The 15585-nt window shown below is 37.7% G+C and overlaps 2 protein-coding genes across 2 annotated transcripts; one reads left to right on the forward strand and one right to left on the reverse strand.

Moving 5' to 3' along the window:
- The first annotated feature begins 1830 nt into the window (after positions 1-1830).
- LOC145059720 (uncharacterized) lies at positions 1831-2356 on the forward strand. Its single transcript, XM_079007521.1, has 2 exons — positions 1831-1894; positions 2025-2356. The coding sequence occupies exons 1-2, from the start codon at positions 1831-1833 to the stop codon at positions 2354-2356; spliced, it is 396 nt and encodes a 131-aa protein (XP_078863647.1).
- Positions 2357-8861: 6505 nt separating this feature from the next.
- Positions 8862-10437, reverse strand: LOC145059041 (membrin-11-like). Its single transcript, XM_079006902.1, has 4 exons — positions 9913-10437; positions 9441-9561; positions 9217-9366; positions 8862-9109 (listed from the first exon to the last, which is right to left on the reverse strand). The coding sequence occupies exons 1-4, from the start codon at positions 10158-10160 to the stop codon at positions 8948-8950; spliced, it is 681 nt and encodes a 226-aa protein (XP_078863028.1). The 5' UTR covers positions 10161-10437; the 3' UTR covers positions 8862-8947.
- Between the last annotated feature and the right edge of the window lie 5148 nt (positions 10438-15585).

Raw genomic sequence — 15585 nt, forward strand, 5'->3', positions numbered from 1 at the left:
TCGGAGGAACGACTCGGCGAGTCAAGTCGCGAGTCCCGATTTTTCCCCCTTTTGAGTGACGTCGAGTGGGAACCTGTGAGTAGTAGAGTGGACTCAGTGAGTTGGAGGGCGGACTCAGTGATGGAGGGACTCGACGAGTTGTTCATACAACTCGACGAGTCCAAGGCAATCTTCTTAGCTCAAGAACAACTCGTCGAGTTGTTCATATGACTCGGCGAGTCGGATGCAGATTGCCTGAGTTCTTGAATCGAGAGGGTACTCGTCGAGTCGATGCCATACTCGATGAGTAGCCACGAACAGGGTTGAGAAGTGAGACTAGGGACTCGGCGAGTTGGCGGCCCAACTCGGCGAGTCAGGTCAATTGTAGGTTGACTTTGACCGGGAGAGTTGACTTTGACCAGGGGGTAAAAGAGTCATTTTACCCAATGCAGTGATTAGTATCTGATTGAGTGTGTTTATGGACTTGTAGCCGGGGAGATACCGGAGCTGCAACAGTTAGCTTCCAGAGCCATACACACAGCAGCCAGTTCACGAGGTGAGTTTCCTTCCAGTAGGAACGGGTCTAAGGCCACAATGCCGGCCCGTTCAGTTAGCCGTAGTTTCTGGACTTCGGTCCAATGCAGTAGTTAGTATGTTTGACGCCTCTATGGCTCAGACAGGATTTATGTGTCTATACTAGTTGATATGTTATGCTATGCTGTGTTCAGTTAGTCAGCTTCGGACTTCGGTCCGATGTAGGGGACGGGGTCCCAGTCAGCTTCGGACTTCGGTTCGATGTAGGGGACGGGGTCCCAGTCAGCTTCGAACTACGGTCCGATGTAGGGAACAGGGTCCCAGTCAGTTTTCGGACTTCGGTTTGATGCAGGGGACGGGGTCCCAGATAGTTAGTCTGGACTTCGGTCCGATGCAGGGGACGGGGTCCCAGTCAGTGGGCAAGGCCCAGTATGTGCTTTTTATGTATTGTATAGTATGTGGTAGTTTGGGGGAGCTCACTAAGCTTCGTGCTTACAGTTTTAGTTTTGGTTTCAGGTACTTCCGTAAGCAAAGGGAAGAGCTCGGGATGATGGCATCGCACACACCACAGCTTCAGTTTTGTCCTGGGAGTTGATTCAGTTTTCTTGATATGTTTGGATACAGTTGTGATACAGTTTTTCTCACAGTATTTTATTATGGTTTTTGAAACACGCAACACATGGTTTTATTATGTGATACTCAGTTTCGTGGGTTTTGTTATAATAAAAATCGAAATTTTTGGGTGGTATTTTTGGGTCGTTTCAATTTTTTTTACCTATAAATATCTACTATTTATTTACAATTTTTTTTCACACAATTCCTCTCTTTCTCTCTACAAATTCAATTATCTTCAAAAAAATTATGGATTCTTTCGACTCGTCCGATGATGACAGTGACAATATATTCTTTACTATGATGTAACATTAGTACACTAATGAGATGCTACAACCAGATCCACCTTGCTACTAACAAGACGTGCGATGTTAAATAGAATCGCGAGGAAGGACACAGACGTCTATATCGTGATTACTTTGCGGATAATTGTGTATACAGGTCGAAAGATTTCAAAAGAAGATTACGTTTGAGTAGGAATGTGTTCTAACAGATCACCAACGTAATGGAAAGCCGATGTCGTTTCTTTAATCTTAAATACAAATGTACTATATGTTTCTTTAATTTTAATACAAATGTACTATATTTCTAAACCATAGTTAATATATGTTTAGGTATAAATTTTTTCAATAGAGACATGATACTATAGGTAGACGAGGATTTACAACGTTGCAGAAATATGTTGCGTCCATTCGTTTGATGACTATGGGGGAGTCACCCGACACCATGGACGACTATATGAGAATGTCTGAAAGAACTACAAGGGAAAGTTTGTATAGATTGTCAAAATGTGTTGTTGAAACATTCAGAGACGTATATTTGCGGAAACCTTCATTGTATGATACGTAAGAGCTTTATGCAACATATGAAGAAATACATGGGTTTTCCGAAATGAGTAGAAGCATTGATTGCACGCACTGGAAATAAAAAAAATTGTCCAGTAGCATGGAAAGGGCAGTATGCAAGTGGTCATTATGGATCGCCTTCGTTGGTTTTAGAGGCTATTGCTTCCCATGATTTATGGATTTGGCATGCATTTTTCGGGGTTATGGGTTCCAACAACGATGTCAACATTCTTGATCAATCGTCAATATTCGACGATCTTTTGAATGGAAAAGCCATGGATGCTCCTTTCATAGTGAATGGAAACGAATACAAATTTGGATATTACCCTACAGATGGAATACATCATTCGTATTCCATATTCGTGAAGGATACGACACCCAGTTGAAGAAAGAGATGAATTATTCAAGAAAAGGCAATAAGGAACACGTAAAGATGTGGAACGTGTTTTTGGAGTGCTAAAGGCGAAGTGACACATAGTTGAACATGCGACACGACCATTGAACTTAGAAACTCTATGATATATCATGTATGCATGTATCATAATGCATAACATGGTAGTAGAAGATAAATGACAATATTGCATACTATATCCCAACGGAGCCCAGACACATTCAATTTCAACCAGGAACAACAGAATATGTACATAGAGTCGTTGACATTCAGGATGCATATAAACACAGACAACTTCGTGAGGACTTAGCGGATTATATCTTTGATGGTAACGATAATGAATAGCGTTGTTTAGGAAAAATAAAATATGTTTTTTGTATTGTAATGTGTTTTTTTTTTTTTTTTTTTTTTTTTTTTTTTTTTTTTTTTAATTTGGATGTTATGTGTAATTTAAATGCTATGTTATTTTTATTTTTTAAAAAATATATTTTATTTAGATATTATGTGTTATTTAAAATATATTTGTTTTAATAAAAAAATCGGCAAAAAATAAAAAAAAATTTATAAAATGGAAAAAAGTTAGTGTTATAATATGCTCTAAAATGGTGATCATTTCACACTTGGTGTTACAACACCATTAGTGATGTGACATATGAGGTGACATCAAAATGATATTATAATTAGTTGTCCATATCCAATCATTTCAGGTTTTCAACCATATTCATTTGGTAAGTCATTTAACTTGTAATTATTTTGATTAAAACAATTAACATTTATTTTTCAAAGTTCATGAGTATTTACAATTTTAAACTAAATGAAATCGAACTTCAAATCAAAGAGTTTATGAAAATTCTGTAAAAATGTAATAAAGTTTTATAGCCATTAATATTTTCCGGTATGCCTATCGCATGACTTTAAAAGGTGGAACTTGCGGAGCAAATATGAAATATATGAGTGGTAATAATGCAAGTATCCATATAGTTTATTTTCTCAAACGTTAGTCCAACAAAAGAAAGCCACGTGGAGAGCTCAAAATAGCTCCATGAGTTTCTTAAAATCGAGTGAAGAGTTAAATACTTAAACAATGTGCTCTTTTGTTGTTTTATAGGAAAAATCTATTTTGAAAACTGATATTCAGTCAAAATATGATAAAACTTATTTTCGTGTGTTTTCAGCATGGTCATTACAACTTCAATAGTAAAATTTAGATAATTAATTGACTAATATTATAAATAATTCTATAGTTTATGTTTACCTTCAAACATCATTTTTCTTAAAATCCTTAATATATACATGATCAAGAATCATGATGCTCGTATTTGTTTCGGACCGAGTTGGGCCAATCTAAGTGTCAACAATAATTACCATACGAGAGTTTTAGGTTGAAGATTTTTTTCATTAAAAAAAAGTTTTTTTTTGAACCTTTAATCTCCATTAAAAGGAGAGTTTTTTCAATTTGTTTTTACGTGAGACCGTTGAATATATCTGGTTATTGAGATTTTTTTTTCATCCACATTGACCCATGTAACTTGTTAAACTGTACACATTCGGTCATAAAGTCATTATGACCGAGTATTCCAGATAAACCGAAAAAATGACTTAATAGGGAAGTGTATTTCTCATTTTGTACACATTTAATTCTTAATATTTTATTATTATTATTATTATTATTATTATTGCACATTTAGTCTTTAATATTTTTTTTTGCAAAATAAGTATTTGTTGTTTTTTTTACACATTCACTATTTATGACCGGTTTATTTATGTTTTTTCTCACGACATACTATGGGGACAATTATTAATAAGATGTTCAAATTTCTTGATGCTTATGGTCACTATGGTGTTGGCTACTTGGTTGATTAAGTTTTGTGGTTTGACTTAAGTCTTGTGTTCTAAACGTAGTAAGTTCTTCATATAATCTTGCATTTAAATGATATTTATATCCACACGTTCGTATTTGAGTTTACTACAATTCTCGTTTAGATTACTCCCGTAAAAAAGTAATATATTTTTACTTACGATCTTTATATTCATGTGTTCTTTATGAATATATGTATAAACATTTTTTTTAATCGTAAGAAAGTTATATTACTATTTAACGGGAGTAATATAAATGAACAATGTAGTAAACTTAAATATGAACACGTGGATATAAAGATTGTTGAAATCCGAGATCGTATGAAGAAGTTACGACGTTCAAAACACAATAATCCAAATCATAAGACCTAACCAACCAAACCATTGAGGTTGTAGTGGTCATAAGCATCAACAACCTTAAGCACCTTATTAATGATTGTCATACGTAGGGCGTCGTGAAGAAAACCTAAAGAAACCGGCTATAAGTATTAAATGTGTACAAAAACAAAAATGACTTATTTTGCAACAAAAAAATATTAAGGAGTAAATATACAAAAAAATATTAAGGACTAAATGTGTATTAAATAAAAAATATATTATCATATTAATTCATTTTTCCGGGCTTATCTAGAGTTGTCGATCATAATGACTAAGGTGTACATTTTAACAAGTTGAAGGGGTAAAATAGATGAAGAGAAACTTGATGACCAAATATGTACAAATCAATATATATATATATATATATATATATATATATATATATATATATATATATATATATATATATATATATATATTCCGTTTTTAAGTCATTATTATCCCTATATAATGATGATGATGTTGGTATTTGCTTTGGACCGAGTTGGGCCAATCTAACGTGTCGACAATAATTACCAGAGGAGAGTTTTGGGTTAAAGATTTTTTTTATTGAACAAAAAAACTTATTTTTAAAATTTTTTTAATCTCCATTAAGAGGAGAGTTTTTCGATTTGTTTTGTTGTGAGACCTTTCAATAAGTTTAATATCTATAATTGGTTGAAAACCTATGAAACCTATCAAATCATTGAAAATTTTATAATTAAAACTTTATAATTCTTTTTAACAAGCTTCATAGTAATTTTTCCAATAATAATTAACTTTTTGGTATAAAAAAACTCTCAAAAAACTCTTATTATAACGACCATAGCACATTTTCTATAACAAAAATATTTAGGGACTATTTATTTAGTTTAATCCATTAAGTTGACAAAGTGTCTAAATAAGTATGAATAAGAAGTGATATATGTCTATAAAAATATAGTATACACAAATTTTGTTTTCGGGTCATGTTACTATACTCCCACAAACTATTGGTTTTAACTTTAAAATGTCACTTGTGTTTTTTTTAGAATTGCGTGTCCTTTATGCTTCAAAATACGTGTGTTAAACAGGGGATTATACCCAAATTGAAGGGGTTAGCACGTTGAAAATCATATGTGGCATGTGATTGGGCAGTTTTTATTCCATGTGTGCATTTCCAAGTGTTATTTGTAAATTATAGAGTCCGAAGCAAATATGTGGGCATAAAGATCTTTCAATAAAGTATACCCGGCCCCAATCCAATCCCCGGTTTACCCTAATGGGGATTCCCGACCCTATACCCGGTACCCGTTTCTGCGGGGAATACATATCCCTGATTGGGGAAGTCAACTGGTTCCCTAACGGATGGGGTGAACTTTTCATGCCTAAAGTTCAACAAAAATGTTGATGGAGCAGGGAGCACACATTACAAATTTACGTACATCATCTCTTTTGGAAAAAACTCTGACACGTTTCAAGTATTGTAATGGATGTATGTGGCACGGGACCACTATTAAACTATCTTCCTTTAGACATGTCTTGTTTCTCTAAACACTTTAGAATCAATTTAACATTGAATATTGCAACAACCGTTAAAAAGTAAAATTGAAGACAATCAACTATTGAAGTACTAAAATTAAACACAACTAATAGGGTATAGGATTGACTACCATTCATATTCCCTCAGAATGACTGAATTGCCAAACCTTGCATAACCCCCGAACTATATGAAAACCTCGAGCCACATTCGATACCTGAGCTTAAAGCATCGAACTTAGGCGAAGGGGATGGCAGCATCCACAAGACAATGTCTCTATAGTACACAAAGTATATGGGAGCTCAAAGAAACAAGAATAACTATATAAGAATGATTGATTGAACCTTGTACAATTGTATAACGGTTTTCGAGTATTTCTATTCGTACCTTCAAGTGTACAGCCATAAATGCGACAAGACCTCAGACCAGTTCGGTAGAAAAGAAGGTCGGGATGTTTCCTACTCCAGTTATAAATAGGGTGCATAATGCACCCCTGCGAGCTACGCTAGGAACTATTATCTCACTTCGATTTAAGATATATTCTAATAACCTTATCAAGGTCTCAAACTAACTTAATCATCGGAGCGTTGTTCTGGGATCCCTTCCCGGGCAACCAATTCATGAGTTTGTGATTCTTTATAGGTAATCCATCATTAGAAGAAGTTACATAACGCTGCTAATATAGAGGACGGACTCGGAGACACATCAACAACCAACCAATGCTTTAATAATAGGGAAAGTATGGAATCTTGTTGTTAATAATCGAACCCATGTGATATTAAATAAAAAAGCCCAATCTTTATTACCTTGCCCATCCATGTTCATCTGTCATATGCAACAGATTGTTCAAAAGAACCACTATATAATCTTCGTCTACCTATATTGTATCGCCCATCCAAAGAACCCAAACCCATCGAAAACTATACAAATACAAACCCTCCAAAACTGTACAAATAGACCTCCTTCAAACTATCATAATTTAGACTATTTACTATCATCATGAACCCACGTCCACATACATACTCAAAAAGGATCCCCAGTTTCAGCTTCATACACAATGTCCTCTTGATTCTTCATCATGAAGACATGGTTAACAAACAATTCTCGCTCCTCCATCATACTTATTTGCAACTCCTTTATTTTTAGCTTTATTGTTTGAGAACAACAATGTATATTTAGGTTGTTTTACATTTCAAGAAGCATCGTCTTATAGTGTAATCTTCAAGCTTAGGGTCAATCTATTTAGAGAAGTTACATTTCTTTCTTGTCTATAACAAGCAAAAAATAATCTTGGTTATATAATTGAAGAATTAGTTAACATAAAGCTTAGGTACAATGACCGGTCAACGAAAAGGGACACTTGAAAAATCTTCGAGCTGGATTAGTATCCATCCATGACATTCTTTTCTTTGTAGGGTAAGGATAATCACATCGGGAATTATGGGTTGTTGGATGCCTCCAAATAGTAACCATTTCAGGTGAAATAAGGCGAAGATGTAGATCGAAAGAATGAAGCTACCATTTCCACTTTAGGGTTTCTTGAAAAATGTTTGGACGAAATATGGGAACAATGTTGAAGACGTTGATCTTACAAACCTTTGTGTCGAAAGCTTAATAGTGACCATTTCAAAAGAACCACTATATAATCTTCGACTACCCATATTGTATCATCCATCCAAAGAACCCAAACCCATCCAAAACTATACAAATAAAAACCCTCTAAAACTGTACAAACAGACCCCCTTCAAACTATCATAATTCAGGCTATTTATTATCATCATGAACCCACGTCCACATACATACTAAAAAAGGATCCCCACTTTCAGCTTCATGCGCAGTATCCTCTTGATTCTTCATCATGAAGACATGGTTAACAAACAATTCTCGTTTCTCCATCATACTTATTTGCAACTCCTTTATTTTTAGCTTTATTGTTTGAGAACAACAATGTATATTTAGTTTGTTTTACATTTCAAGAAGTATCGTCTTGTAGTGTAATCTTCAAGCTTAGGGTCAATTTATTTAGAGAAGTTGCATTTCTTTCTTGTCTATAACAAACAGAAAATAATCTTGGTTATATGGTTGAAGAATTAGTAAACATAAAGCTTAGGTGCAATGACCGGTCAATGAAAAGGGACACTTGAAAAATCTTCGAGCTGGATTAGTATCCATCCACGACATTCTTTTCTTTGTAGGTAAGGATAATCACATCGGGAATTAGGGGTTGTTGGATGCCTCCAAATAATGACCATTTCAGGTGAAATAAGGCGAAGATGTAGATCGAAAGAATGAAGCTACCATTTCCACTTTAGGGTTTCTTGAAAAATGTTTGGAAGAAATATGGGAACAATGTTTAAGATGTTGATCATACAAACCTTTGTGTCGAAAGCTTAATAAGAGAATATGGTATGGGCAACGAGAAATGCTATTATTGCTGATGTGACACCTCATAACCTAGTCATAACAAGAAGACAACCTTTTGATCAATTAACGGGGCTGGAAAATGACTTAATGGCCGGAAAATCGGTTTTGGGACAGAACACCGACACCAAACCGGTTTAGTCTACGACTATCCGATTCACAGTCTTCTTCTCTCATTCGGTCGGTTCCTAGTGTAGTTCGGGGCGGTTTTGGAACCGTGCTAATTCCTAATACATTTAGCCAAATTTTTTAGCTTAACCAATTAAGTCGGTCCAAAGTAAAGTAAAAAAGAAACATCTATGAGTAGATTAAGTGGTAAACCCATTAAGCACATTAAAAGGAAAAATAAAAAACATCAACCCTTCTATTGAAATACTCAACAAAAGTGTTACAAACTAGTGGGACATTTTTATGGAAAATGGAACAAAAAAATCACCTAGTCCATCTCAAGAATGCAATTACTATAATAAAAGTAAGTATCATTCCTGCATACTTGATCCTTTGATCAACTCGATTCCGCCTCTCAATTACCCTCAATACTGTATTCGATAGCCCCAGTGTATTCAGCACATCCAATGCTTTCCGTTGAGCTCTCTGCATAGTGCATACAATGTAATGACTCATTCCATTCCATTACTTTATTGGTGATTCCATTCCATTATAACAAACAGACCCTATTAATGGAAACGAAGTACAAGTACCTTTAATCGATCCCTTTGTTCAGAGTATTTAGCAAGAATGGCTGTTCCAGTTGCAGTTGCTTCTTCCAACATTCGAGATGAGTTACGTGCAGACTGCATTGCTTGTGCTTCCTCATCAAAAATTCTCAAAACATGAGATGATTCACCGTTCTAAACATAAGGTAAAAGCGAGTTGTAATAAAAAATTCATTGAAGATCTTAAAGAAGAAAGGTAATTAACATACAGCTCTTCCAAGCAATTCTGCTCTCTCTTGAGCTTCTTGAATCCTTTTCTGTTGACGTTGAAAATACCTATCTAAACTTTCCTTGAAAGAATCAGCCTCTTCAGCTATTTGCTCCACTTTTCTGCAACATTAGAAGTCGTTGAAACTTTCTGCCTATGATCAAATCCATAATCATGCGAATTCTTCAATATCGGTGTCTGAAATCTCTTCATTCCCGTGTCAAATTTGATTTTGGGGATATTAATATAACCTTAGTTGATTAGCGAGGAATCACGATTTTATACAATCAGTTGTGATTCCTAACCTTTAAAAAGTTCATGATGGTACCGAATTCTAAGCTAATTCTACATTCAATTTAAGAGAATGTAAGATAGACGAACATTCGGATCACGGATTCGTACAGCTGCGGAGGATAAATTTGAAAACTAATTGAGATATGTGTTGCGATAAACCCTAGGGCTAGAATACGAACCTTTTCCAGAGATCACGCTGAGGCTTGGAACCAACGGATCGCCAGAGTCCATCCATATCAGAACAAAGGGTTTGAATTTGAGAGATATCTCTCCGGACGGCAACTGCAAGCTCCGGAGAATCGACGGAACCTGCTGAAGACGAGAATTCGAGACGTTCAAGGCGTTCCAAACCATCTCTAGTTTTCAACAGCAATCGCCTTGAGCTCTGATACAGCTCCGATAGCGTTCCTCCTCCTTCCACGGCCATAGAAGGCGAGAAAAAGAGAACGTGTAGAGAGTGCACAGAGGAGAGATTAGAAAACTAGTTTCAGCAAAATTTGTCACAAGTTAGTATGAAATGCCAATAGCGAATTTGGGATGCATAGGCCAATTTCTAGGATCCCGAATCTGGATAGTAATTGAATCGAATTTGAATCAGAAAAAGAATGAAATTATAAAAGGTTATTTGCAAAACTTTTTGGATGTATCTAATAAGCATTTCATCGGGTAGAATCGGAGCGGGCCAAGAAAAAACTAGAATAGAACCGAACAAGGTATTGGTTCTAGGCCTAAGCCAGCCGCACACATCCTAAAAATCATAGTTACTTGTAGAACCAAACTAAACCAGAATTAGGGTATTTGGTCTACTTTCGAGTTCTCGGTCCAGGTCCAAACCAATGCTCAACTTTTCATCCCTAATCTAACTATCTACAAATTTTGCATTTCCAAAGTCTGTAAAGGTAATAATGGATTTGTTTAAATTATGTCGTTAGGCACATCTCTCTCTCTCTCTCTCTCTCTCGTCAGTGCTAAAAAGACATGAATGCCGTGAATTTAAAAAAAAGTACCATATTGACCTCTACGCCTGACATCTTAACATTATTGTCTACTAAAGTGGAGCTATTCTCTTTGAGTTTTAAACCAACCTTCCTACCTTCCTCGTCTCTTAACATCTAGAAAATTGAATCTAAAAATCTAAATGAGAAACAAAAACACAAATCCTTCTTTCACATCGGGGACTCATACACTTCCACTATCTCTAACTTCTTATTATATATGACACTAGGTCGCCTAATTCTTACTGGGATTCCATACACGACCTTAGACTCTTATCATGAGTCTACTAACTTCTTACTATTCTATGCAACTTCACAATCCTTCTTTAACTCCCCCTTATTACACATAAGGTTCAATCTACTTCTTTTTCTAACAGTTCCTCACAAATGAACTGTTACATAACATGCAAATATCTACATCATCTCACGGGTCATCTTCAACACATCTCTTTATCATGGTAACCATGCATCATTCTCTTTACATACATAACATCTCTTCACTTAGAGAGCAACTTCTTATGTCATTTCATAAAAATGACCATTCATTCTCTATTCTTAACATAATTGAACCAAACCCTCTTGGTTAGTCCATCTACTAACTCAAACTCTTAGGATCTTTATCGACACATAATTGTAACCGTGTAGCTAAATCTCATAACATAGTTTATTAAGAAACCAATTCATACTCTATCTCTTATCAATACACCATAACACTGACAATAAACATACATGACCTAAGTGATTATCACTAATAGTGGTCCTAAACACTCTGACTCTTTTCATCTCCCATAGCTTAAGTCTAGTTGGCATACCAAACCTAATTCGCCCAAATTATAGATTTGATACCAATTGTAACGACCCGACTTTTTCCATCTAAATATATTGTAACATCCTGAATCTTGCAGGTATATCTTGAAAGCCCTTCTTCTTTTTAGTAGTCATCATTGCTGGTCCCTGGAGTTGGTTGTGATGGGTCACGAGAAGTATAAGGATTAAAGTTGCATCTTTGGGACTGGAAGTAGTACGTTGAGCGTACATAAGGGTACGCTAAGCGTACTAGGCATGCCCTAGTACACTCGGCGTACACTCATGTACGCTGGGTGTACTTATGTCCAATGAAAATCCTAATATTCGGGGTTGAGGACTATATAATCACCTTTATGGCTCATTCCTTTGCTCATCCTTAGCCTCCACACCTCAGAAAACATCCCAAACCCTAGAGTGTGTGAAAAAGTGTGAGCTAGTGTGCATTTTGGACCTTGGAAGTGAAGACATTACTTTAAGGAGCTAAAAGAGGAGACCAAGGTTGTAGATCTGAAGTTGTGTTGTGCCATTAAAGCTCCAGAAGGTAAAAAGATTGAAACTTTGTGCTTGCTTGTTTATAGATCTAGACATTTAACTTTATGGAGGTCTTATGGTCCCAAGAGTCCCAAGAAGATGCATGTGATGTTTAGGCGAAATAAGCTGTCATTTCAGACCTTAGGAGAGGTCCTAAATGATAAAAATTAGTTCCCAAAGGCTAGACTTGTCCCATGCATGAAGTAAGAAGGTCTTAATGGGTTAAGACCATGATTTAAGGACTTTTTGGACGTCCAAAGTGATAAAGTCTTGAACTTTATGGTCCCAAGGCATATTTGGTCGACGGATCTCGAATATGGGCTTAAGTGCTTAAGCCATTAAGCACTTATTAGGATTTTGATAAAATACCGCGTACGCCTGGCGTAAGTTCTGTACGCCCAGCATACGGGGTTACCTATCCCGAGGGCAGTCAGCGTAGAACGACATTACGCCCAGCATAACCAGAGAGGTACGCCTCGCGTACGCTCTCTGATTGGGCTCTTGTCATATGGGCTTAGGATTTGTGGGCTAAATAGATTTAGGCCTTGTTGGAATCTGCAAGTAGCATATTTTGGGCCAAGTTATGTTAGTGGATCATGGAGATAGGCCCAATAAGGAGGTTGGGCCCAATTTGGTAAGTTGGGCCAATAATGGACTTTAGTGTATGGACCTTTAAGATAAGGACTTGGTGTTGGGCCTTGGCCCAACAAAAAGGAATAGACTTTATGAATTATATGGATACTTAGTCAAGGGAGTAATGTCGGGTAATAACCTAGTATTTATTATGTGTGTCAGTTCGGGATTTCTCGTGAAGCAGCGGTTAGATGTTCAGCATTTCGGCACTGTTAGTCAGGTGAGTTTTCCTCACTATACTCACGGGTCTAAGGCACCTAGGCTGGCCCTTCGAATTGTTATTGGTTATGTTATGCTAGTATGACCTGTTAGCTAGATATCCTAGAGGGTAGGATAATATTATATGTTATGTGGTATGATCTGATAGATCAGTTTGTTGTCTATAGACTGTTATGTGACTATCTGTTATATGTGCACATGTTTGTTTATTGGTTGAGGCTTATTTGCTTTGTGCGAAAGCCAATAGACCTGGGCATTCCAACCTGTTGGTTGTGGGCCTGGAGTATTCCATCCCGAGGATGACTGGACTCATAGTATATTGACATTCCAACTGAAAGGTTGAGGGCATGGGGTATTCCATCCCGAGGATGATTGGACCCATAGTATATTGACATTCCAACTGGAAGGTTGAGGGCCTGGGGTATTCCAACCCGATGGTTGATTAGACCCATAGTATGTTGTTTATGGTTATATTTGTATTGTGTAAGTATGGGTATTTTGGGGGAACTCACTAAGCTTTCAGGCTTACAATTTCAGTTTATTGCTTTTGGTACATCAGGGGATCGCGGAAAGGCAAAGGCGTAATCGTACAGCTCCTCACATTTTGTTTAGATTTCTTGGGAACTCTGATAAAGACTATTCTGAAAACAAAGATTTGTAATAACTCTTGGATTTTGAATGTTTTGAAAGTTAAAAATTTGTTTAAATTTTATGGGTGTTACAAGTTGGTATCAGAGCCTTGGTTTGAGTGAATTAGATGAACATTCATGTGAATCCAGTCTCAAATCAAGGAAAGATTTTCAAAATGGTTTTCAAAATAAGTAAAGGAGGAGAAGAGTGTACGATCATCCGGAGCCAGCAAGTAGACCCCAAAATACTATACATATATTGATTGTGTAATATGTAATAACAACATGCTAATGTTAGGCTAGGGATCTTCAGGAATTGCATGATAGAATTGTTTGATTACATGATGCCTGCTAGCCTAGGGCTCCCTTTATATGATATTGACATCCTTATTGTAGTTGTTTAGTGTATGCATCACAGTTATACATAATTAAGATCTTATAGCCTGAGAATGTTTGATTTGGCCTTATGTTCTGTTCTTGTTTGATTGGGAGCTTAGGGTAGGGTTGGATATTTGAAATTTTATGGGTTTCAGTGTTATGTATGGCTAGCATACACTAGTGCTGCAGGGTTGGTGGAAGTTTAATGGGTGGGTTTTGTGAGGCCGGTAGGTCAGTTGTGAGATAGTTATCCTTCCTCCGGGAGTGAGGTTGAGCGGTCACCATGTGTATGTATAGTGTTAGGACATTGTGATGATACTTGAGGAAAATATGGGTAGGTGTGGAAGGTAGTATTGGGCCCGTACTACTGAAAGCACAGGACCCATACGCATAGCAAGGAAGTCGCAACCCCTAGGGCTTTGTAGGGAGTTGGTTCCTGGGGTACTTTTGCAGATTGTCTGATATCTTCCTGTTTATATTTCAATATGGTGGTTACGAGGCGTTTCGTGACTGGATCCGAATCGGGATCAGACAGGGTGACCAGGAGGCCCCAGCGGCGCCTGAGATTATCAGCCAGGAGGAGCCAGTGATGACAGAGGATCGGGTTAGGGAGATCATCCGCGAGGAGGTGGTTGAGATTGTTCGGGGTCAAATTTCGGAGTTATTTGGGACTATTAAGTCCGCTATGAGGGAGTACTTTGATGAAAAATATGCACCCCTTGCTGAGACGGCTGCCACTGCAACTACCACGGCTGTAACAGCGGCAGGAGGGGGAGGAGCCAGTCGGGGCTTCCAGTACCAAGACTTCGATAACACGAAGCCCCCGACATTTGATGGTGTTTAGGATCATATCTTAGTTATGAGGTGGCTGTCTGATGTGGAGGGATGTTTCTTCACATGCTCGTGTCCTACTGACCAGAAGGTCAGGTGTGCCCTGAACCTGTTACGGGTCGGGGCAAAGGATTGGTGGACGTTGGTGACTGGGTTATACACGGATGATCATATAGCTGTAATTACTTGGGAGCAGTTCCGGGATATGTTCCGTGCTCGCTACATTCCGTGGGTCGAGCGCGAGCGGTTTTCACAGGAGTTCTTAGATCTGAAGCAGGGTACTAAGTCGGTAACGGAGATCACCCACATATTTACGGAGAGGGCGATGTTTTACCTGTAGTTTGCCTCAGAGCAGGCTCAGATGACGCGTTATTTGGGCATGCTCAAGACTGACACTCGTCAGTTTGTCGCCACTCAGAGATGTGATTCACTCCTGGACCTACAAGAGGCCGCTAGGCAACGTGAGTTGGAGATTGAGCTGTAGCTGAGGGAGCAGCAGCGGGCCTCGGTATAGGCGCAGCCGGCGCCGAAGCAGCCTAAGACCGTTGATACCAGGATTAGGGGATAACTAGGCCGAACTTATGGGAAGTGTGGGAAGGCTCATTCAGGGACATGTTGAGCAGGGAATGGGTGCCACCGTTGTGGAAAGCAGGGCCATCTGGCCAGGGATTACAGGCAACAGGCTCTGAATTCTGGGGTCAGACTTTGTTATCATTGTGAGCAAGTGGGCCATATTAAGGCCCAATGTCCTTTGTTAGCTGCCAAATCGGCGCAGGCTCCAGCGCCGGCTACCTTGAGGATCACGGATGGGAGGCCAGTTAGGGCGGAG

This window comes from Lactuca serriola, chromosome 6 (genome assembly GCF_051521515.1).
Source record: "Lactuca serriola cultivar US96UC23 chromosome 6, Lser_US96UC23_V15, whole genome shotgun sequence".
Taxonomy (NCBI): Eukaryota; Viridiplantae; Streptophyta; class Magnoliopsida; order Asterales; family Asteraceae; genus Lactuca; species Lactuca serriola.

Coding starts and splice junctions, on each gene's coding strand:
- LOC145059720 (XM_079007521.1), top strand. CDS start 1,831: ATGGGGGAGTCACCCGACACCATGGACGACTATATGAGAATGTCTGAA. Junction 1,895..2,024: donor TGAAAGAACTACAAGGGAAA/GTTTGTATAGAT, acceptor CGAAATGAGTAG/AAGCATTGATTGCACGCACT.
- LOC145059041 (XM_079006902.1), bottom strand. CDS start 10,160: ATGGCCGTGGAAGGAGGAGGAACGCTATCGGAGCTGTATCAGAGCTCA. Junction 9,562..9,912: donor CAGCGTGATCTCTGGAAAAG/GTTCGTATTCTA, acceptor CTAATGTTGCAG/AAAAGTGGAGCAAATAGCTG. Junction 9,367..9,440: donor CAGAATTGCTTGGAAGAGCT/GTATGTTAATTA, acceptor CCTTATGTTTAG/AACGGTGAATCATCTCATGT.